Source organism: Antedon mediterranea, chromosome 4, assembly GCF_964355755.1.
Source record: "Antedon mediterranea chromosome 4, ecAntMedi1.1, whole genome shotgun sequence".
NCBI classification, from domain to species: Eukaryota; Metazoa; Echinodermata; class Crinoidea; order Comatulida; family Antedonidae; genus Antedon; species Antedon mediterranea.
In genome coordinates, this window is record NC_092673.1 from 2,599,287 (window position 1) to 2,625,633 (window position 26,347).

The following is a 26,347-nucleotide window of genomic DNA, read 5'->3' on the forward strand; positions in this document are numbered from 1 at the left end:
TAATGGTATTTAATAGAAAATTACTGTAAGACTGACCTGGGCAATTAAAGAGAGACCTGGGAAATTAAAAGAGACCTGGGCAATTAGGAGAGAGACCTGGGCAATTTACTGAGACCTGGACAATTTTAGGGATCTGAATTAATATTAGAGATTATATGAAAAAAGTTTGTATATTAGTATAGTAAAAAATATTTTTGAAATTAAAAATCATAAAAAGTTGAAGGTAATAGTTTACAAATGTGTATTAAATATTAAATCTGTTTGCCAATCTGTTTATATCTCTAATTTACAGACTCAACCTTAAGTAATGAAAAACTCACAAAAATTCAGATTCAAAATATGAATTCTACATTTATGAATGGTCAATTTAAAATGAGACACCATGTCCAGTTTATCTACTGAACCGGGTCAAGAAAATCACATGGGGCATTGCAGAGCTATGCTAATGGATATACTGTACAACTTTGTGGTGTGAAATGAACGCAGCGCAGCTCAGATGAAACAACTCACTTGAGAGGTTTGAACCGTGACATTCTATCATTGAATATATCATATCAAGTCAAACACGCAAAAAAAACGTACACATGCTGTAATAGTAAAACTGTGGAATCACTATATTTGCAAATGAGAAATTTCTCTGAAAATGGCAGTTAAGCGTTGAGACATGTTCGAAAAAGTCATCATTCAACACATAGAAATTTATCTTACGCCCAAAGATATATAGTTTGGAATGAATGGATGATAGTAAATGGGAATGATACAATTAAGTTATTTTTTTTAATTTCTTAAATGCCATGGGGTAAATTACTTAATTTTTGAAGTAGTTACATTTAGTACATTGACACTTTAATATTAGCGTTAGATTTTAAGATCAAAGGCAAGCTTGTGAATTAAATTGGCGACTCTGGAGATGGTATTTAATAGAGTATGCTGGGCAAATTGCTAGATTAGTAGAGTATCCTTTTGCCTGGCCTACTTCATGCGCCATCCGTTACCTAATTTGCATTGGCAAGTGAGTACTGAACCAATTCTGATTTCCCAGATGATTTCTAGTTGTCAAATTGCGTTTGGGTCGCCATTAAAGACGATATCACAAGGGGCCATTATATCTTAACATTGGTAAAGGATTTTCAGTCAGTTAGTGCATGTGATAGTCTTGGGTGGGGTCAATTTCCGTTGCGAGATGTAACCTGATACTCCCTTTTGAAAATTATAAGTCAGAATTTCATTTTGAGTTGGGGAAAGTGGTTAGATAGTCGTCTGGAATGCAGCAGTTGTTTGAGTTGAGCCTGAAACTTAATTATTAGTGTTGTGAATTGAATTCTTAATCACAGGCTCCAGCGGTGATTGCTCCTTTACTGAAGGTGTTATAACGCACGCTTTAAGTACAACGAACAAAATGCATAATGAATTTGTGAATAAGATGCTAGCAATGTCATTTATGTTTAGTTCAATTCATGTCACATTGAAAGCTAATTATATTTAAATCCAACATTTACATGGAGTTAAATTTTTACTTCTAAACTAAATTAGATTATTTTAATCCCTCTGCAAGAGATATGTTCGTGATCTGATAATTGTTGTTTAAAAAAACATTGACATGGCAACAAGAAAAACAATTATGGGTGTTTTTATAGTATCACCTGAAATTACATGAATTTGCATAAATTGAAGGTGTGTCATTTTCAAGGTAGAAATAATTAAAAACTTACCTCTTCCATTTTTTGAAAGTCTAACTTTGGTCTAGATTCTTCTTCTCTTCGCCTTTTCTTTCCTCCTCGCCTTCTCGACACGCAAGGTTGCGATCGGCAACGTAACATACCTACACCCTTTCGCTGTAGTTCTGGCGTTAACGAAACACTAGGTATCGACACAACTGATCCAGAACTTTCTGAAATCTTGTCTTCGGAACAAAACCAAGATTTCTGCGCTATCTGATGGTGTAGCGAATTGGCATCTAACCAAGGCATATTGAGCGAATCGTCCCACGAGGTCGCTGATGCAGGTCGAGGAACCGGCGACTCTGGGGGTGTTGAATATTCATTTTCTAATTCAGGATATTGAAAAATTGGATAATTATTTTCGAGGCTTGGTAGGTTGAAATTATGCATAGGAACATGTCCTTGATATGTGTCTAACTTGGCTTTTGTTACAGGACGCCAAACCCTAGAAGCACGTGGTTTCCACGGGTACGCTCTCTGTTCTGTTAATTCTCCTGCCGATAGTGACCTACAGTGACGTTTCTTTGGCGGTGCCGCTGTAGGGGTTCGTGCTTGTGACGAATTGATGGAATTGTTTCTATCAACCTCATTTTGGTTACTTGGAATTTGGCACGGTTTGCTAAGTGCGTAATATTCGGCAACTGGCATTTCTGTACTATACGCGCAGCTCTTACTGTTGGTTGCTGTAAAACTATCTGTGTATGTCCTAGAATCTAAAAGAACAAATTTATTAATAAAATTAATAACTTATTCAATAAAAAACAATTTAATTCAGATGAGGTTACCACTTTTTCTTAATTTTCAATTTAACGGATCGTTCTGTAGCTCAACCATTAGTAGTATCAGTATTATAAGTTTCAAAATGGATCAAGCTATGAGCGACTGGTAAAGGTTTCGTCAGAAATGCTTCACAGACTTAAATATCATGCAAATATATACTCCCATTAAAACAAGATAAAACAGTTCATAATCGATGCGAAATGTAATGATTAAAATTGATTTTGTACAGAATTCTAAAAAGACTATGATAATTAATCCCAGAGTGATAGTATAGAATGTGCGTTTGATTGACAAGGTCTATTACGTTAAGTGTTTAAAGCTTTATCTAAACCTGTAATTACAAGTGGTTACCACAAATTTGAATAATTTGTAACTCCAGGGATGTAGCTACAAAAGGCTCAGGGATTGCCAAATTAGTGTTCTTTTTACAGTACTATTGAAGTTGCTAATGAAAGGTATGAAACCAAGTGGTAAACAATGTTGGTTAAATGATCCATCAGAAATTAATTAACTATTTATCTGTATCAAACATTCCATTCCAGTTTTTAATCTTGCATGTCCCTTTAAAATAAAACATTTCTGGAGTAAATTCCTAGTTTTGCAAGGTTTTCTAAAACTCACATTGTCCCTTTAAAAATTGAAAAACATTTCTGGAGTGAATTCCCAATTTTACACAGCTTCTTTACGCTTTAATTTTCCCTTTAAATTTTCTATTTTTCATTTCTATAGCTCCTTTTAACCAGATAATACTTGCTATATTCAATGATACATATAACAAAAGGGGGTACTTAGAGCCAAAGGCACTGTGAATAATTGCATTATAATTGGTTTTCAAAATACGATATCAATATTTTGCAATTTTAAAAGCTACTATTATTACAATAACATTGGAATTTTACAAATATTTATTTTGTAGAATATCATATAAAAACAAAAACTGTGTATGCAAAAAAATAACAAACACATTAAATTGTCTTTTTACCAAAATAACAAAGTTTGGCCCTGTTTCTGCTGCCAACTAAATACCGTATATTATACGGTATTTTTTAAATACCGTATATATACGGTATATTTTTGGCAGCAGAAACTGCGCTCATAAAAAATATACCGTATTTTGTATACCGTATTTTCCCCACAAAATTTGTGGATAAAATACGGTATTTACAAATTTATACCGTATTTTTTGTACCCGTTTCTGCTGCCAATAAAAAATACCGTATTTTTTTTTTTACATGACAAAAGGTCAACATTCGTGTTTTTATTTTCTGTCGCTGTCAGCTGCTTTACATACGTGTATAGATATATTCGGCGAAAATGTGGAGCGAAGACGTCACAATTTTACTAAATAAATGTGTGTGGGGAAGCTAAAATGTCTGGCCAACTAAAAGGTAATAAAAGGGACAACCACATTACAAAGACATTTCAAAAAAATAAAGCAGGAGTATGGAATAGACTGGTCTCCAAAGCAAGTAAACTCAAAGCTGAAGAGCCTGCGAAAGCAGTAGAACATTGCAAAATACAATAACTCGGGGAGGGAACGAATTAATTGTCCACATTACGATGTTTTCTGTGCTCTCACAACATCTCTATCACTAGGGCTAGGCTGTTGAAAGTGAGACGTAAAACTTCCTTTATTGTGACTTTTAATTATCGATCAAATAAATGAATGGCAATTTGGGTAAAAAAAGATGAAATTTAACACGACCACCCAAGAAGTATTGTTAGCAGAAACGGGGTACTAAAAAATACGGTATAAAAAATACCGTATTTTATACCGTATTTTTATACCGTATTTTAAGCAGTTGCAGCAGAAACAGGCCCATAATAATACATTTATAATATTTTGGCTGGCTGGTATCTTATATGACAGATATAGCTTTTCTATGATTTGTTTATTCAATTCTGATGACCAGATTTAAAATGGGTTTATAGTCAAATGTTGTTTATTGTAATGAGAGATTTAATATGTTGGTCAAAGTACATTTTTCAGCTCCAATATATTCACACATTTATGTACAATCTTTCAGAAAACCTTCAATTTAGGAGTGATTGACGCAAAATTGCTACAAATAGAGAATCATTCAAACCTGATGGTGCATTTGGGGATGTTTAACTAATTCGCAAAAACATCTCATTAAGAGACGTTCGCTTCTAGTCTAAATCCGTCAAAAAATTTTCATAGCACGAAGAACATTGACCTAGTAAAATATTCCATGAATTTTAATATTCACGTCGAGTCTGACCTAGAAAGTTGCGTAGGCTTAATCTTTTTGAAGAACAAAAACACGGTGATAAATGAATGCGGCGATATTGAACCGTGGATTCGTGTGTAAATTTAATGGAATCCTTAATGCTTATGAGGAGTTTTTAGTTGATCTTGTTGATTTTTATTGACGCGGGGAACAATGTAATATAAATGTAAATACTACTCCTACTCATCACATTGTAATCATCGATTGGTAGACTTTTAATGTAGAATTTACAATAAAAAAGAATAAATAATCAAGGATAATCTTGAAAATAACATTTTTCAGACGTTTGTCTGGGCCTTCAATATAAAATATGAATTACATATTCAGCAAAAAACTGATGAAAATATTATGGTGTTCATAAGATATTGGGCAGGGTAACTTTAAGAGGAGGAAGGGGTATCCAGCTTAATTTTCAAATTGTTTCGTTAAGCAGTCTCTTTGTAATCTAGTAAGATCTTGCTTTCAATCTTAAAACCTTGTTATTTGTGAATATATTTCTGGTATAACGGGGTTAAAAAAGTAGAATTACGTTTCTTTTTCGTTTCAGTTAAAATTACAAGATAATTACCCGCTCTTTTTGAATGAACCTACTCAAGGTACACCCCTTTTTTAGAAAATACCTTTCAGTTTAACAAACTTATTCAGCGAACATCCGGATAAAGGGGAAACTTTACTAGATCCACTGCAGTTTGTTTATGGAAAGTGTTTTGTTGATCTTAATTTTATGCTATCGAGATAATGTCAATCAAATTTTTAAGAAATTAAACCATTGTTGATTCTAAATATGTACAAGAAAAAGCCCTAAAACTAAATCTATATTAGATATCAATCCAATTGTCAATGAAGAAACATCAGTAATCTACCATTCCTTCAAGGACAAACTGTTTATCTTTTCTTTTCAAGTGCTGGTAAACACAGAATAAATATTTGAATTCGCCACTATTATGTCACTCTTCTGTTCGTCAAATGCGTACTAGAGAGAAACGTGAATGAAAAACAATTTTGGTAAAACGGGAAAGAGGTGCCACACCTTATATCTATTATACAAGTACTTGAATTTGAAGCTGTTTTGGCGACTGAAAGGCTTAGTACGTTGTGAAGTTTAAATAGTTTGTGATGGATAAGCTAGGAGGTGTTCTATTAATTGCCTGTCTTCTCCCTATGAGGTAGTAATAGGGACCATCTCCCTGTTTGAAACACAGCATAAAAACATTGGCAACAAGCCTACTGAACGTGACTATATTTACTATATAAATGAAAACAGTTGCTGTGTGATAGAATTAAATTATAACAGTTATATCATATTTATAATTTATTCTCAGTTTACATACATGTTTTTCTTAGTGAATTTAATGTTTTTTAAATAAAACTAATGATCAATCAAAGCTAAGAATTTACTGGATTCGTTTTTGACCCACAAAAGCAAAAATCGTCATGAGCTGTAGGCTTTAAAGAGGGCATTTCAAGAAAAGAAAAAGGGGGTAGACAGCTGAGGGCATCTTGTTCATTGTTAAATGGACATTATACTTTTACTATTAAGACATACAAAATTGTTAAATTGGTCCAAATATCGCAGCTTTCTTTATAATAAGTTGGTTGGAACTAAATGAATGCATATTGAGAAGGTGCTTGCGTGAATGCTACATGTATAGCATCTGGTTAACAACACTCTTACAATCAATAAAATTACACCTTTATTTGTGCGGCAGTGTTGTTTGGTAGTAAGCAAACTTTTGCTCAAATTTACTGACGTCAAGGTAGTAATATATACCAAACTAACCCAGATTAGTTTGTTCTTATTTGATTAGAAAGCTTAGAATGGTATTATCTACTAGTGTAAGTGGGCGTTTAATAACTTGTGTTTTTCTGAATGACAAAGAATGTAAAGTGCAATTTGACTTCATAAATTTTATTTAAGCACAAACATCAAAAATGATATTATGCACTACATTTTGATATCTTTTTTTGACAGATGATTAATATGATATGCTAGCAGTGGCGTACTATAGCACAAAAGCCTGAGGCCCTTGGAACCATAAGTGGCCCTCCAATGCTTGAGGCCTTTTAAAACATTTAAATTTAAATACTATTCTCTTGGCACTGTTCAGGGGCCCTGTAAGCTCAAAGGCTCCTGAGTTCAGCCAGTGAGCGCTCATAGCCGTTACACCACTATGCTAGCACTCCCATGTTAAAAAAAAACTGGATCCGCTGCTGAAAAATATATATTCACTGAACTCAAAAGTTGGAAACAGGCTTAAAAGATACTATACAGTAGTAGGCTTTGACATGCATCTTGGTTTATAAGTAGTCTTTACTGTTACTTTAAATAAAGGTTTGTTTTCGTATTTTTATAAGAGCTTTATAAAAGCCTGAAAAAGTCACCTCAGATCATACAATGTCCATGAACTTAGTTAAAAGTAGTATGCTTCTCTTAGGCAAAGTAGAGGTAACATGGCCAACTATAATCTGTCTATACCATTAGTGGCAGTGGGGCTTATGTTTAAGTTTCGTTGTAAAGTAAAGCTTTAATTTTATGTTTTTAGCAATCGCGATATATATAGACAGAGACTTTCATATGTATCCTTAAATGCACAAATGTCTAAATAATTCTTTCCAAATAAAAACTGAACTAAACCCAGCATGGTGGAATGTGGATTTTAAGAGATAGTTGGGGTTATATAGGTGGGGAGGTGGGGAGGGGTTTGAGGTGGGAAGGTGGGGAGGGGTTTGAGGTGGGGAGGTGGGGAGGGGTTTGAGGTGGGAAAAAGATGTATTCCATTACTTGTATTGTATTGTTATGTACTTACCTATCTTATTATGGCTAAGTTGCCATGCTTTGGTCCTACTACGTGTATGATAGGCAATCTGTAAAATACAAAAAGTAAAATACTTATTTTTGAATTCATACTTTTACATTGAAAGCTATTACACTTCCCTCCTAGACTTACCCTTGGTTCTTAGCTATTACACTTCCCTCCTAGACTTACCCTTGGTTCTTAGCTTTTACACTTCCCTCCTAGACTTACCCTTGGTTCTTAGCTTTTACACTTCCCTCCTAGACTTACCCTTGGTTCTTAGCTTTTACACTTCCCTCCTAGACTTACCCTTGGTTCTTAGCTATTACACTTCCCTCCTAGACTTACCATTGGTTCTTAGCTATTACACTTCCCTCCTAGACTTACCCTTGGTTCTTAGCTATTACACTTCCCTCCTAGACTTACCCTTGGTTCTTAGCTATTACACTTCCCTCCTAGACTTACCCTTGGTTCTTAGCTATTACACTTCCCTCCTAGACTTACCCTTGGTTCTTAGCTATTACACTTCCCTCCTAGACTTACCCTTGGTTCTTAGCTATTACACTTCCCTCCTAGACTTACCCTTGGTTCTTAGCTATTACACTTCCCCCCTAGACTTACCCTTGGTTCTTAGCTATTACACTTCCCTCCTAGACTTACCCTTGGTTCTTAGCTATTACACTTCCCTCCTAGACTTACCCTTGGTTCTTAGCTATTACACTTCCCTCCTAGACTTACCCTTGGTTCTTAGCTATTACACTTCCCTCCTAGACTTACCCTTGGTTCTTAGCTATTACACTTCCCTCCTAGACTTACCCTTGGTTCTTAGCTTTTACACTTCCCTCCTAGACTTACCCTTGGTTCTTAGCTATTACACTTCCCTCCTAGACTTACCATTGGTTCTTAGCTATTACACTTCCCTCCTAGACTTACCCTTGGTTCTTAGCTATTACACTTCCCTCCTAGACTTACCCTTGGTTCTTAGCTATTACACTTCCCTCCTAGACTTACCCTTGGTTCTTAGCTATTACACTTCCCTCCTAGACTTACCCTTGGTTCTTAGCTATTACACTTCCCTCCTAGACTTACCCTTGGTTCTTAGCTATTACACTTCCCTCCTAGACTTACCCTTGGTTCTTAGCTATTACACTTCCCCCCTAGACTTACCCTTGGTTCTTAGCTATTACACTTCCCTCCTAGACTTACCCTTGGTTCTTAGCTATTACACTTCCCTCCTAGACTTACCCTTGGTTCTTAGCTATTACACTTCCCTCCTAGACTTACCCTTGGTTCTTAGCTATTACACTTCCCTCCTAGACTTACCCTTGGTTCTTAGCTATTACACTTCCCTCCTAGACTTACCCTTGGTTCTTAGCTTTTACACTTCCCTCCTAGACTTACCCTTGGTTCTTAGCTATTACACTTCCCTCCTAGACTTACCCTTGGTTCTTAGCTATTACACTTCCCTCCTAGACTTACCCTTGGTTCTTAGCGTTTACACTTCCCTCCTAGACTTACCCTTGGTTCTTAGCGTTTACACTTCCCTCCTAGACTTACCCTTGGTTCTTAGCTTTTACACTTCCCTCCTAGACTTACCCTTGGTTCTTAGCTATTACACTTCCCTCCTAGACTTACCCTTGGTTCTTAGCTATTACACTTCCCTCCTAGACTTACCCTTGGTTCTTAGCGTTTACACTTCCCTCCTAGACTTACCCTTGGTTCTTATGTTCTAAATTTTATTTTTCTATAGTAGCAGTCAGAAAGTTCAATTTATTTCAAGTAGGCCTACTATATTTAATTCCCATTTAAAACATAAAATTGATATTTGCAACACATTAAATTACATTTACATTACTGTACATTTTAAACAATAAATCAGTTCTATGGGATAAATTATTGCCGATTGTTTTACATGATTGAGTACAACATAATACGAACAATGTTTACTTTACAAATTAAAAAAAAAGCATAAAATGTTCAACGTTGGAAACCAAACCAGCGAAATAGTAGCGCTTGAATTCAATCATGGATTATAACAGCTTACCGAAGGATGGCAGAATGACGTCATCAAGTGTATGGTAGAGATAAGTGGTGTACTTGTTAACAGTCAACCTCATTGCAAACATACACCAGAATAAATTAAATTTATGTGTCCTTGGTGTCGTACTGTTTGTATTTTAACCATTTTATCATATTTGTTATGTTTTATATACGTGACAAGCAAGAGCCAGAGTGCTTGACGTAATAAAATAATTGAATTGAATTAAGGCCTCAACATACCCAAAAATAAATTCAATTATGTGTGGGTGTGGTCTTTAATTAATATTATATGCTAGGAGTGGTGTAACACAGAGGCTTGAGGTCCCTGGTTAAAGAACCATAAGACGCCCTCAAAGGCTTGAGGCCTCAACATACACCAAAATAAATTCAATTTATGTGTGGGTGTGGATTTCGAACTCTATTAAATTCAATATTGCAGAAAAATGTGGTAATAATCACCAAAATATATCATCAATTATACAAAATTTGGAAACTGTTTCATTACATTTATAATTAAAACAGAACATAATTAGCCAGTCTATAGAGTAACACACCTAATTGGTGACAGTGGCTTTAGGCCGCTTTTGTGCTTTCCTGGCTGCTAGTGACTATGATTTTATATTTTCTCCTTGTGTCATGTTTGTTTAATTTAATGTTGTAAAATGTATCTTTTGCCTGAATAAATAATAATAATTAACAATACTGATTTACTGCAATATGCTATTAGTAGTATTAAAAAGTAGTTTTGGAAAAACAGTATTTTTTCCAAGCGATGGTTGATATGCGTATACCAGCATATTGATGAGTAATAAAGCATTACAGAGAGTACAAAGACACAGGATCAATCTGATCAATGTATTGAATTACTCTTTTGTATCAGTGGCAAAAAATACACACAATGATAACTATCACAAACGAAATGAGAGAAAAACAATGTTGCAATCGAAATAATAATGCGAGGATATCTGAATATTATAATTTAAATTGTTGGTGGGGTTTGGATACCAATTCCTTTGTATATTTATCAATTTTGTTCATCTATGTCTTGTGTTCTTTTATTATGTCGACATCAAGCCAACTCCTTCATTATTTTTTATTTATTTTTATTTCACCTTACTGTATTTATAGAGAGTGACATTAAATAGTAGACAATCAAGTCTCTCTTGAACTCTTGATGAGTTATAATAAGTGTCTGTGTGTGACAGTAGCTGTGTGTATAATAGTACACTGGGGTAAACTCCCTACTCATTTCGAAAGATGTACTAGGTTCTTTAAAGTGCACATAAGCTATATGTTACACTGATTCATGCTATTTCTTCAAACTTCATTTTCAACCCCCCCCCCCCCCCCATCATAAATAATTATTTTTTTTCTGTTTGAGCCTCCGAATATTTATAATTATTTGTCTACAGTATTCTTAGGAAATGTCCTCAAACTACATGTCTTTATATGCATGTTTTAGATTTTTTCCCCCCGTAATTATTTTTTCTGTTCGAGCCTCCGAATATTTATAATCATTTTTCTATAATATTCTTAAGAAATGTGTTGTAATTTATTCAAAAGCACAGACATTCTACATGTAACCTACTATTTTACAGTTTATCAAGGTGTGAACCACACCTGTCTGCTGTTATAAAAGAGTTCAACCATTAAGTGTATTAAAAAAAGAAATGATTAAACAAAAGATTTTTTTTCCCACCCACAGATGCTGTTAAATTGTAAGCTGCACAGATGATGGTATAACACCATTGCATTCATTTATTGTTGCGTGATAAAACAAGGATTTGTGGATTTATAAAACCATGACTGAATGGATGCAAGAGATTTATAATTTAAGCTTTCACCAACATTAGATCAATTTCAAACAATCACACACAAATACACATAATGTACCAACTATTTTCACATACAATACATACGTACCAGCGGCTACATCAAATTGGTACAGTTTCTGCATACCATGTCATAATCCTAACTGACCATTTTCTCATATAGGTACTGACCATTTCCTTATATCGGTACTGACCATTTCATAACCCTAATTGACCATTTCTTCATATCAGTACTGACCGTTTCCCCATATTGGTACCGACCATTTTATAATCCTAACTGACCGTTTCCTCATAACGGTACCGACCATTTTATAATTCTAACTGAGCGTTTTCTCATATCGGTACCAACCATTTTATAGTCCTAACTTTTTTTTATAAATGTAAAAAGACTGAAAATATGACCTTTCTATCTTGATATATACACAGTTTATACTGTAATGCTTAAAAACTAAATTTGTGAATTTTTATCCGTAGTACTATGCATTCAAAATGAATACATTACCCTTTGTTAAGACTAGAGGTTCGCAACTTCACAAAACACACACATCGGTAAAATGTCACGTTTGTGTTTAGTTAATGTTCAAAATAACACATAACTTAAATGTGCAAATAAACTCTAGAAACTATAGACAGATTGAAGATAAACAGATTCTGATATGCGAGCTTTACTAAACTCTGCAATGTTTATACAACGTCTTCACTACAGAGAGTTCAAGAACATTCGATACATCGCAGTCAAATCAACACATTTCGTACCAATTAAACAAGCTTTATTTTCTCTCCGATTCTCTATCCTTGATCTGAATATGAATATAACTTACCAATTACTCCATTTTGAAGCCCCATGAGGTAAGGGAAAACATCGCTGTAGGCCCATTCATGTATGTCTCTAGCCAAGTTCAACATCAATATTTCATGGTCTAGATATGTTATACTTAGAAAAAGCCTTTAAGTGGCAAAAGAACTGATGATGATTTAGAAATAAATAGACTATCGACGATCGTCTAAAATGTTTTTTTGCTTGCTCAAATTGTTTTATTGAGATTGGATATTATAAGGTGTAGGCATTATATTGTTTGTTACTGTAGAATTAGCATCAGTCATTTCATAAACAGGTTATAGTTTATTAATAGAAGAAATAGTATTTTATAAACAAGGAAGCAATGATTAAAATTGATATGAAACATAATCTGCATTTATCTTTAGCCTTCAACAAGAAATCTACTCTATCTATAAACCAAAACATCCACTACTTAACTTTAAGTATTTATATAAGTCTAAAATAAATCCAAAGGCAAAATATTGAAAAAATGACAATGCTGTGGGGATCAGTGGCTGTATCTCAATGGAGATCCAAAAAAAAAAAGTGAAAAGCTAAATCAAAACGAAAAAGTAAAACAGCCAGAAAAGTTAGCAGAGCTTTCAGGCAACTCTACCTTCATCAGTAAAATATATATCAAACTTTAACGGAATATACAAGTAAACAATTGTGTGAATTTCATGGCTTGAAAATGAAAAGGTTGAAATGAATTATGAATTTATCACAATGGGATGTTTTGATGTATTCGTGCCTGCTTACCTGGATAAACCGACAATATACCTCTCTCTCTGAAGAGAGGATACAATTAAGAAAAAAGAAATTCATTGAGCACCCCTATTGGATAATGGTATCATCTTATACATATCTACTGAAGATTTCTAGATCCATGTTCATATGGTTTCTTCGGGAGGAGTATCACCTATGATTGTCCTTTAGAAACAGTTGTGCTTGGGGAGGGAGAAGGGCCTTTCAAACTCATCAGCGTTCAAGCTTGAGAATTAAGATATCGAATAAAATTTAATCAGCTATTTATGGAACATTGTGAGATACAGTAAATTATTATGTTTACCATCTGTTTACACTTATTTATTCATTACTATAGTTTTTAAGCTTCCTACTATTTAGTATTAGCTATAAAAGTTCACCATAATCTAACCTTTATACCACACTGCTAAGTACTTGTTGAATGTTTTGCAATTTTGTTTGACGTCAGTTGAAAAAGGTGTAGGCAATGTGAATTAAAAGAGTGGAAGGTTCGATAGGTATAGATAGTGGAGAAAGTCATGCCTTAATTGAAGCTGGGCCTTACACCCTATAAATACTTTCTACGTTACAGTTTTCTTTAAATGTTTACAGTATTTCTGAATATGATACACACAATTATTATTATTAAATTATTATTAAAAAGTGACATTAATAAATATGTTTACAAAGACATGACACGCTTGATTGGCACTTGTCACTCAAAGTAAATGATTGTCTAATGACAACACCATCATCAAAGTAGATAAAATCCTTGCGGACTTGAAATATTAAACTGTATGGCCATGGCGCTTAGAGAATAATAATCTGGGTCAGCTGTTTCTAGTGCCTCGCATTAAAATAATTTATTAAAACTATATATTGCAATCAGGCATTAAACACAAATTATTTAAGTACCCTTGAAAATATTATTTCTGCATAATTAATTCATTTTATTATAAATTAAACTTGAATCCTCATTCATTCAACCATAAATTTCGAAACACGCCCTATTTTGTTTTGGGGAAAAGGTGATGTGCGATTCAATTGGATAAAGCACCAATCATTAAATGTATTTTAAAGTACAGTGGCCGTATTCACCAATCACACTTAAGTGAGATATTTCCCTTAAATATTAATTATTTCACTTAACTCAATAAATATTTAAGTATTTCCCTTAAATTGTATTAGTGTTTCCCTTAGCCTAAGTGTGAATGGTGACAGCCACTGGTACTTACAGCACCAATCATTCAATGTAATTTAAAGTACAGTACTTTATGGAGACAGTACTAACATTAATTTATATACCTTAAAGTATTTCCAATGTATTTGACACCTGACAAAAAGTGCCCAAATATGGTAGTGATATGCCTAAATATGGTAGTAATATGACATCATCATGTCCATATATGGGCACATCCCATTTGTTTTGTCACATAAAGTTTGATAGTGTAGACAGAGCTTTAAACAAATTCACCCTCTCTCCCTCTTGTATCTTGTAATAGTAAAGCTGGAAATTATAACAACAAATGTGAATTGAAGCTCTTTATTAATTAATTACTTTACATAATTTTAACCCGTGTCCTAGCACATGAACCCTGACCTCAAAAAACTTATATCTATTCTTGTTCTAACAAAGCAATTGACAACTTTTAAAGGCCATTACATTTTCAATTTTCTAGGCCATGATTTTAACCTTCATAAAGCTCCAATTAGCAAGTTTGTCTTCTTATTCTTTGAACAGTAACTAAATGAAAGTTAAAATAACAGTACATATTGGAAAATCATCAACGTTCAATACAAAGTATCCATACATAATGACAACAAAGACTACACGTTGATGGTTCTTTACAATACAATACAAAGCTAATTCAGAACCGATAAATTTCATTCGTACGTCGTTCTAATCCATCCTGTTCTCTTTTTACAGTCATCTACGGTAGAAATATAATCAAATACTGGCAGATCAAAAAACAGTTGTTTCAATATTTTTACAATAAGGCCTAATAAAAATGAAAAATAAATTTTATTATAATTGTCATGTAAAACACATCTGCCAATTTGAATGAGAACGTAAAGTTATTTTGTATTTTAATGAGAAAAAAAAGTTATTGTATTTTAATGATTACTTTATGAAAATGAATTTTAACAATTTGTTTTCATCTGAAATTTTATTAACAGTTCAGAAATTGTTGACCTCCTTTCACAAACTAAGTTTAACCATGTTTATTTTTCATTAAACGTCAATTATGCTCTAAAAATGAAATTAACAAATAGAATAAACTACTCTTTTAATATTATTGAAAAATTGAACAAAAAAACAATTTTAATAACATTTTAACAATATTTTCGAAAAATATTTATGTTTATTTCCGATTCATCAGTCTACTACTTTATAATTAAATACATTAGTTTAAAGTAAATTTCTGTAAAATTTGGCAAATACTTTTTAAACCAGGAAGACTTTTTTTCAGTAGTTAGGTAGTTAACCTAATGTAATAACATGTCTGGTGACTCCCTAGACAGTGAAAAAAGATGGTGGATATACGGTGGATAATTTTTGAAAATAAAAATCTGAAGTTGAATAAAAATATCAGAAATGTAATATTCAAGTTATATTACCTATATTTAGTCATCTGATAACATTTTTTACCACACCGTTTATTTTTCATAGCTTTTTAAAATGCCTCTCTATTTACAAAATTTGTGTACGAAAGAATAGAGATTTTACTGTGTAATTTGAACTATCCCTCCACTGATAAGAAAGTGCTTATTTTCAAAAAGCTCGTGTAACACAAATAAAATCCCAACAATTATGAAACATAGGGGAAATTTTTTGCCCGCACCTGGCCTTTAAAGTAGATTTCTGTAAAATTTGGCAAATACTTTTTAGGAACAACAACATTATTGTATCAATAACATAAAGTATAAATTTAAATTAAGTTTGAATGTACTCCTCGTATTAGCCTTTATCAAAGAATACATAATTAATATAAACTTCATATAATAATTCCATTTTTTATGTAATTCTGAAATCTAATCAAATTTGCAATTTGGATTTTAGTTCCATACATTCCCTAGTGAAAAATAAAGTTGAATTCATTTTATCAAATATAAAAAAGATAACTTGAATACAAGATATATGCCGGTTTTTTCAAATTCCCATAAGCACTTTTTTTTATTAATAATATTAGCATGAAGCTATGTATAATATTAAAAAACATACTAAATTTACAAACTGTATTAAATACACGAGAAACAAATGAAGAGTATAAAAACAAATCCTAAAATTAAGTCAATTTTCAAATTGAATACCCCATTTCAACATTAAAAAAGATTTCGGTCTCATAATTGTTCATAATAATAAATTTTTAATTTAAAAAATAAAATACATTTTAAAGTTACGATTAAAAACTCCATTTTAACATTAAAAACATTAGGATTCTGGTCTCATAATTGTTCATAAGAATACATTTTTAATTTAAAAAATAAAATACATTTTAAAGTTATGATTAAAAACTAAAACACCCCCCTTTCAACATTTAAAACATTAAGATTCTGGTCTCATAATTGTTCATAATACATTTTTAATTTAAAAAATAAAATACATTTTAAAGTTATGATTAAAAACTAAAATACCCCCCTTTTAACATTTAAAACATTAAGATTCTGGTCTCATAATTGTTCATAATACATTTTTAATTTAAAAAATAACATACATTTTAAAGTTATGTTTAAAAACAGATTTGATTTTTTAGGTATTGTATAAATCTTTTGCATGGGTTTTGTTTAAAATTCTTCTCATTTATATCAATTTTAAACGTCTTATTATAAAACAGAAAAAAATATAGGTAATTAAACAGGTTGTACATCTTTGTTATACTTAATAAATTAAATGAAGGAACGTTATGTCGGTTATCGAACTAGGCTCAATAACAATCAACCTTCTATCTCCACTGTCTTCAAGGACGTATATCATCATTTATAATGAAAAATATATTAACTTTTAAACATATTTTATCATTAATCTTTCAAGAAACTAATTTCATTTTTTATTTTCAAGTAGTGTAGAATATTGGAGTAGAGTAGAGTGAAACATTTGATACTAAAGAGTCTCCCCCTTAATAGGGATGTCCCCTGTAACAGATAACTCCCGGAAATTCTCATATTTCTATAAATATAGAAACACCCTGTTTCTACTTATTTATATATAAGCTATGCTTCTGAGATTCCTCCTTTCCATTCTTTTTTCCCTCTTTGTACTATGCTTATAAATTTATGTATGTTTATGAATTTGTATAATAATTATATGGAAATAAAGAAAAGAACATATAACTCCCAGTATTGTTCATTTCATGGAATGTGTCGCCTGAATAGTGTCCAAAAACAGAAGAGTTCTATTCTACTATATTAGGTTCACAGATATGGATAATAAGCCCATATCTGGTGTATAATCCCATCCCATTTCAAATTTTATTCTTATCCATTTCTGGAAATTCCATTGCTTGCATTAAAAATTACAGAACAACAATTGAAACTACAATACAATAAACATATTTGATATATATATAAACACAATAAAAAGCAAAACTATTTACTGTATATTTCACTTATAATTTTTATCGTTTGTAATTTGTATACAATTTTCAAATCCCCTAACAAAACGTATACATAAAGTCATGTGGGTGTGTATCCAGGTCAGTATGGCAAATGTTAGCAAATAAAAATAACGATGAATAGTATGGTACATAATTTAATGTTTACTTACTAACGTCTTAAAGTTTATCACAAACTAAACACAATAAAACATAATGAATAAAATAAAAAATAACTAGATTTCAACTTTATAAAATTTAAACAATAAAATTAACATTACAGTGGTTTAAGAAATTGTGTATAGAATTCTGCAGGAAACGTTATAACGATTCGAACAAAAGCAATTATGCACGTCCAATTTAAAGACATCAAATAATAATATGGTTCAAATAATAGATTTAATCGTATGGATTCTGGAATTTCATTTTCTGAAATCAATTTTTAATTAAAATATTATAAAAGTTGCCATGTAACTGAAATATAAAATGAATAGCATTGAATATATTTATAGAATACTGAATTTTAATAGCAAATAATTTTTTTTTTGTATATAAAATAGATTTAAGATATTCCATGCAGTACAATTGCATTTATTTTAAAAGCACAATTACCAAATTATTGATTAACTATAACATTTTTAAAAGTAGTATTTTTTTTTTTGAATTTAGTATTGCTGTACATAAACATAATAATAAGAAATTTATTTTGGTTAAAAATATTACGAATTTATCCCAGAATCGGAAGGATGGACCAGTTCATCCAATATTATAGTACAGTAGCCTACTGGCCTAAAATCCTTATTTTTACATTTCTCTTATTTATGTTCTTAGTTTAAGCATATGATTCTTAAAAACATCAAAAGCAACTGAAATTGAAAGAATTCATAGTAAAATAGCATGTGAAAGAGTATCATTATGGTTAGATGGACAGGCATGCTACCGTTCTTCAAATCTTTTTTTAAAAGATTTCACAGTTGGCATATAGCATTGTATTGTTAACCGTACCTGGTGGGAAAATGAACAGCACTATTTAATTGTGCTATCCATAAGAAAATTCTATTGTCTAACTGGTTTTTAAAGATTAAAAACAAGAACAAGTGAATGAAAGCGGAAGGAGTGTACTTAAGGACCTTTAAGACCTAGGATTGGTTTTGTGTCGGTGTTTATATTGCAATTTTGAATACACTGTACCATGTCAAGCAATCCCCTCTGTAGGGGAGCAAGTGCCACGCGTCGCATTTCTAAGCAGCCTTTCCTCTTGAAAGAATTTTTCAAAGAGATCAATTTTAATAAAAACATGCAGACCTTTGATAAAATAAATTGCATCAAATTTAACTACAAAGGTGTATCAAAATTCAACTGAAGCCAAAAATAACACTTAAATTTGCATTGCCTATACAATTTTTACGTCAATAGAGTATAAACCTATGATTATTTTCATTCACTGCACTTTGCTTTTATATATAACCTTTAATAATAACCAGAACAGGTCTATTGCCGATTATTATTTTAAACATACTTTTGCTTTCAGAAATCTACGATAATTTAGTTTTGATATTAATTTGTGCAATGTCATATGCAATCTTAGTTTTTTCTTTCAATTTGGCAGAACTGAACCTGTAAGTCTGTTGCCTATATTCATAAACAGCAGTAGAACCCAATTATGATCTAGTGACCGCAGTAGGTACCTTTTACACTTCCTGCCAATTATGCTAAGTATTATCAAAATAAACAAGTCAGGGTCTTGTTTTTAAAAATAACTTGCTTATAATACTTTTCCTTTTTCCTTCTCACTTCAATTTCTTTAGTTAAATGCCAATTTACACAGGCGAGCGGTAACGGTAATAAAAATATAGAATCTACTGTTATTCCATATGAGCATCTAAACACAACTCGGAGCGGACGGGGTGGTTCTCGCTTAGGATAGATAAGATTCTATGTGGGACAAGCTGTGTCTGTGTAAATTGGCCTTTAGTGTGAAAGAGAAATTAATGTTTTATTTATTATTCTTGTTAATCCATCTACTGGCATCAATGGTTCAAAACCAAACTGGAGGATGTTTTTTACATAATCTTTGCACCATACAGCACATTATATAATACGAATTAAGTTTAAATGAAGTTTGTACTATAGCCAATAAATTAAATTTTGAATTATTTCGTATTTAATCTATTATTAAAAACTCTACAAAAGTGTGTCTAATCTAAAAAGATGTACTGTACACATTGATAACCTACAGCTGTTACATGGAGAAGCTAAGCAACTCTCTAGATTGTTTTCGTTTGCAAAATTTATGAAAAGAGGGCAAATAAGTTGAATCTGATTACCTTACTGTGAAGGCCATGAGACTGTGAATGGTATTTTAAGCTGGCTCTCGTCTATGCAAGTGGTATGAATCCCGATGACTATCTCTGCCTTAGGGGTCTATTCTGAATTGCGCTAGTTTAAGGAGGCAGAAACTGTAATGTTTTCTTAGTAAAAATAATGTGAAAATATCAATTCTGAATTCAGCATTCTTGAAATTTCAACAATTGAAATCATTTCTACAGTACATTGTTGTGTATAGGCCTAGTACCTTTCCGCTTAATTTCATTCATATCTATCAAAAAGTACAGTAGTCATTTTAAACGAGGAATATTGTCACCGCTGGTTGAATTCTAATCAATCAGATTGTTTTATCGTCGACAAACAACATGAAATTTGAGTGGTATAACTTCTGGTTTAAACTAAAATGGGTTGTGAGCCAGTCAAGTTTAAACAGCAACGCACCTGACGTAACTAGCTACAGTAACCTGACTTATGACATATCTGCTGTCTGAACACAGGCTGAAACTAAAATGAGAACATGAGAAACGACAAGATGAGATAGTCAAGTAATGTATCTGTACAGAGCAATTTATAATGGTTAACAGAGATTTAATAGATTTTCAAACGAGTCGAGCATCCAATCAATGCAATAGCCAGAATCACCATTACAAGGTCTTTGCTAAGCTTAGGAAGAGTGAACGTGACAGAGGAACCACTGACCGAAACTGATAGTCTGACAGAACACATACTCCATCAGGAATTAGTGTTAAAAATTCTTAATAGCGAAAATTAGATTTACCACTGATATTTGTACTGTATGTATTACATCAAGTGTAAGGCTTTCAAATTTTTAACTGGGTAATTTAAATTAATTTAACCCTGAATGACCCACCCAATTCCAAATTTAAGCTTATTCACTCCACCCAACTCCAAATTTAAGCGTAATGAACCTACCCAACTCCAAATTTAAGCTTAATGACTCCACCCAACTCCAAATTTAAGCTTAATGACTCCACCCAACTCCAAATTTAAGCTTATGTCGGACTCCATCCAACTCCAAATTTAAGCTTAATGTCGGAAGCCACCCTAAGCTTAATGAACACACCCAACTCCAAATTTAAGCTTAATGACTCCACCCAACTCCAAATTTAAGCTTAATGCCGAACGCCGCTCAAAGGAGCCATGCAACTCCAAATTTAAACTTAATGACTCCACCCAACTCCAAATTTAAGCTTAATGACTCCACCCGCTCTTCACATTTAAGCTGAATGACCTTACCCACAACAGTATTCTGTAAATACCAATATTGTTTGAACAATATAATGTTGTGTTATATCATTTTATTTTAATTTTGATATGTACACACACACACGATAAACCATAATGAACCCTTGCACAGTATTCGGTCATAAAATACAAAAACATAACCATCATTATTATCATCAGTATCACCATACCAAGAGCTGATAAATATGTTTTTGAAAGGGTTGCAGCCAAAGAAACATCTCTACTTATAATATTCACAAAGCGATTCAGCATTTCCTTTTAGATACAATAAATTGAGTGACTTGATTCCATCTAGGCTTAAAACGAATATAGTGTAATGAAAAATATTTTCTAAAATGTCTAGGATTATCTAAAAAGCAAGGAAGATGGATAATACTTAATTGCTGAAAAACATGCTTAAGAGAAGAAATTAAAATAACATTTTATAGAAATATACATTGATTAGATGTATTGTAATCTATCAAAACCACTTATTTACTCCAGATTGCACGAAACTTATTATAAACTAATGTGTAGGCTTTGCTTCCAGACACCACTGGATTTTGGTACTAAAGGCCATAGCCAATTATAAAGATAGATTTTATATCCTCCCCGCACCAAGTTTCCACGCCATGGATTCCACACGAAAATCCACAGGTAATCTTTTGATCATGTGATAATATATATCACGACACAGAAAGCTGTTTGGAATTGAATGGTATCTGTAAGCCCACATGCAGAGATGTATAGTAGATCTACTTCATAGTATAACTAGTAAGTTTATTAACTACAGTAAAACCGAAGAAGAAAATAAAATCAATACGTTCGCTGTCATGGATTATCTATATCAATCGACTACTAATTTAGAATTTAAATTTCGTTATTTTAAAATTGGAATTACAAGTACGTGGGTATGAATGTTAAAAGCAAGAAAATTAAATGGCCTTGTTAACGATACAATAAATAGTTTATTGTCATAACACTGAGAGTTTTAATATGCAGTCAATATTCTAATTTCAAATTTAAAAGAGGTCAACTATAGTACGGTGTTTATCAAACTTTAGTGTTGTGTTTTCAATCCATAAAATTAATCCCTCAAATTGTATTCCCGCCTCATGACGACTGCCTCTATTGAAAGTGTACAACATAAAACCTGCATTTGTATAATGAATAACAATGGAAACAAAAGACATAATGAAAAATTGATGCATAATATTGTACTAGTTTTGCAATAGCTAATTTATAAACCATAATTTTACCTAATTGTTTTTTTTTCTAAATTCTAGATTGAATGGGCAGTATAATATCTTTGGCACCAATGCTAAGCACGGTCTGAGTAGCAATTTACTGGTATAATGTTTTTATTTATAACTAAAATAAATTTTGTTTTGAATAAAGACAAGCTCTACAAAGTAAAACACATCATTATTAAATAAGACTCTAAGACTACAACAACTTTAATGTTTTAGCGGTTACTTAGCAACGCAAGTCTCTAAAAGCACTTGCTTATTCAGCTCTTTATTTGAAAACTCAGTTTCTTTGAAATTTGCAGGAAATAATTCTGATTGAAATTTAGGCCAAAAAAAATATATATTTTGAGACTAAAAGCGGAAAAATAAGATTTCATTTATTATTATTATTAATTTATATTATTATTATTACATTTCTTTACCCAAGGTAGACCAAACAGTTAAACTGGTTTACATTGGGGTCCTGCTAAGTGTGGGACCAAAATTTAAGCTTCGGAATATTAACATTTAAGCCTGGAAAAACAAAAAACTTTTCATAAAGTGTGAACTTACGTGAGGATATTCTGGAATGTTTACATCTTCGAGAGACTGATTCTGAAGTTTCTCCGTGATGAGAGTCACCATGGTAAATGACGTGCCTTTTGGGAAAAGCCTCTTGGTTCTGGTCTACTTTCGAGTCATTTGTTTATCTGGTTGGTTCATGTAGGCTACCTTGTCTTAAACACCATCCAGAGTTACAGTATGGCTAATGTAAAATAATATGCTTGCCTGCAAGACAAAAAGAAAGAAAAGCTGAGTACGAAGTACACAATTGCTGCAAGAAATTCCGGAGTACTTGCCACCATTACCATGGTGTGTTTATTTACTATTGAAAAATTGAATGGGAATAACTTTCACAGAGATAAAAAGAACTCTTAAATACTTGATAGTTGCACAGATAAAGTCTTCAATGACCTCATTTAGGATAATAGCTTCTTTTATTAAAGATCACTCCATTGTTTCTTTAACTAGGGGTGTTTCTAACCAGCCCTACAGTTTTGCACAGCTTAATGTACCTGACCAATATGTAACTGGGGTGCTTCTAACCAGCCCTACAGTTTAACACAGCTTACTGTACCTGTTAATTAATATTTTAGGATATTCAAATTTGTTTAATTCATTTATATTGTTGCCTGTGTATAAATGTCGCATATTCATTTTCAGATGTAATTAATAAGTTATGAATTAAAACATATGTCCAGCTATAACATTCACTCCAGGCAAATAACTAGATTGATTGTCGCATCTTTATTCAATATGAAAGGTCCATCCAAAAGTTTCTTATCTACTCGTTGAATTCTAGCCATGAACAAAACACAATTATAGAGTATACGACTTCTTTAGACAACGAGGAGCCCATTTGGTTAACAGCAGAAGAACCGCAGGCTCCAAACAACAAGATCATTTCAATATTGGATTACGTAAAGTGTGACCTAGCCACGTTTTCATCCGGACGAGTCAAATTAAATCAGTTTGCCGTGGTAAAATTTTTACCAATAGCCACTTGGTTGAATTGCCAGGTTAATATGGTACATCACTGCAGATTGTCTTTTGCATTTAAATAGACTCTACTCTTGTATTGAATGTACTTAGTAAACATTATGAGCTCATAAGATGTATTTGTAGCAGTTATCGGTACAAACAACTTTTAGGAAGACAAATTGACAAATATCACATATATTCATAGACGAGTCAATATGCCGGGGAAAAATGGGGTGATGGGTTCTATACCCACCCACCAACCAACTTATGTTGCTAGTGATGATGTTCGCTCATTCATTTATGATTGATTATAAGAATAAACATAATCATATACAGTATTTATACTGTACATATAGTATTTATACTGTACATATAGTATTTATACTGTACATATAGTATTTATACTGTATATGGTTGTTTCTAGGCTTTTAATCTTTTGTTATAATCTTGAAAAGTTGTGTGATAATAAACAAAGCACATTAACCTAGCAAGTAATCCATAAGGAAACCTCACCCTGTACTACAATGTTAAATGCAAATATTGAAAGGAGATGATCACTCCCCCAAGCGATCAAATGGTTTGGCCGATTAAATGGTTTAAGCAATCAAATGGTTTGGGCAAAAACCAAATGGTTTGGGTGATCAAAATGGTTTAAGCAATCAAATGGTTTGGGCGATCAAAATGGTTTGGGGCAATCAAATGGTTTGGTCGATGAAATGGTCTAGCCCATGAAATGGTTTGGGTGATCAAATGGTTTGGGTGAACCAGATGGTTTGGCTGATCAAATGGTTTGATCAACCAGCGTTTTTGCTCTCAACATTAAGTTGTTATTCCATCACAATAAGACGATACGGGAAAAAAGTCTAGCTAGTCTAGCTTACACTAATATCTGAACGGTAATCAGAACAACACAGAATTGACTTCAATGAAATCTCGGTAACATACATAGACTTAAACCCCTTCAAAGTATGTATGTTATAGAAATCAGAAGTGCTTAAATTCAAACTATCCTGAAAATAATATAGGAATTGAAACTCGAAGCAGGAAAAATTTATATAACTTTCAAGGTTGTATTAAGAATAATGGCGTAAGCAGATTTAGGATGATATCCTTTAAATTGAGTTCAATCGCTGAAACAAGATTATTTTCATGTTATTTTATTTAAATTATGACTACATCAAGTTTATCGACTACATGGCCTTCAATGTTTTAAGCATGGTAAACTTGAATCGCACACTGAAAACATGGGGTTTTTTTAAGCAATAATTAATACTAGTCTTACCATTGGTCAGTTTATTTATTTATTTTATTTCAACAATATTTTACGAGGGTGGTCCATTTAGCCAAAGCTGATCATTAGGGACCTTCACAAAAATACATCATGAGACATGTAACATAACAATAACAATTAAATTAAAATAGCATTTACTTTACTAACTTACCAAAAATATCAATACAGTATTCTTAACTCAAATAGCATTTTACCAAACCTGTACCATACAATAAACAAAATTGGCAGTTTGACCACCACAATCCTGTAGGGTGGACCTTATTTTATAAGAGCTATCATCTGTAAACATGGCTCGTAGATTAAAGGCAAAAGCTGCCTATTTCCACTTCATTGACCCAACATTAAACAAAATCAATAACTAAAACTACAGTAAACCATAAAGCTCCAAAATCAATATTTCTCCACTTGTGAGGAGCTGAGGGTCAATAGTTTCGGAATAGTTCCCTTAAATAGAAATGGCAAATTTGAAATTTCTATTCAATCCTCAAAGGCCTTCAATTAAAGTCTTTTTGTGCTCGATGATTACTGTCTTAGAGACAATACAGTAGGAAAAGTCCACATAGTTGGTATCTAAAACTAGAGCTACAGACATAGAGAACAAGTTTGAACATTTCATTTCATTTATTTCGTCTCGCATAAATGAAATGAAATGTTCAAACTTGTTCTAGCTCATAGTGTAAAGCTCTGTCTACACTCAAATATGGTAGTGATATGACCAAATATGGTAGTGATATGACCAAATATGGTAGTGATATGACATTATCATGTCCATATATGGGCACATCATATTGTGTTTGTTACATAGCGTTTGATAGTGTAGACAGAGCTTCATAGTCATCTTTTTTTACACTTCTAACTTCAACATATTACTTTATGTGCAAGACTATTAAATCATGATTTATTTTTTTTTATTATTTCCCTTTTGAAACCAAACCATGACAACATTTCATAGAATTTAACATGATTGTATTGTGGTAACACACATTATCATTAGGTGCATTATGTAAATTGTCCAATCAAGGTGCAAACTTAATACCGAAACTAAAGTTGGTCAGACTAGTTCCGATATAATTATAAGTAAAGCAATTTTATTCGGCGCTTATTTTTCTGCTTTTATTCCAAGTTGCTTTCAAATG

At 32.3% G+C, this 26,347-nt stretch overlaps 1 protein-coding gene across 1 annotated transcript in view; it reads right to left on the minus strand.

Annotated features, from left to right (window-relative positions):
• LOC140046222 (protein FAM53A-like) overlaps positions 1-26,347 on the minus strand; it is a 96,041-nt gene that overhangs the window by 52,183 nt on the left and 17,511 nt on the right. Inside the window, exons 2-4 of the mRNA XM_072090788.1 lie at positions 22,952-23,167; positions 7,561-7,618; positions 1,713-2,434 (exon numbers count right to left, since the gene is read on the minus strand). Of these exons, the coding sequence (XP_071946889.1) occupies positions 1,713-2,434; positions 7,561-7,618; positions 22,952-23,023 (852 nt within the window). The 5' untranslated portion in view covers positions 23,024-23,167. The remainder of the gene's footprint in view (positions 1-1,712; positions 2,435-7,560; positions 7,619-22,951; positions 23,168-26,347) is intronic.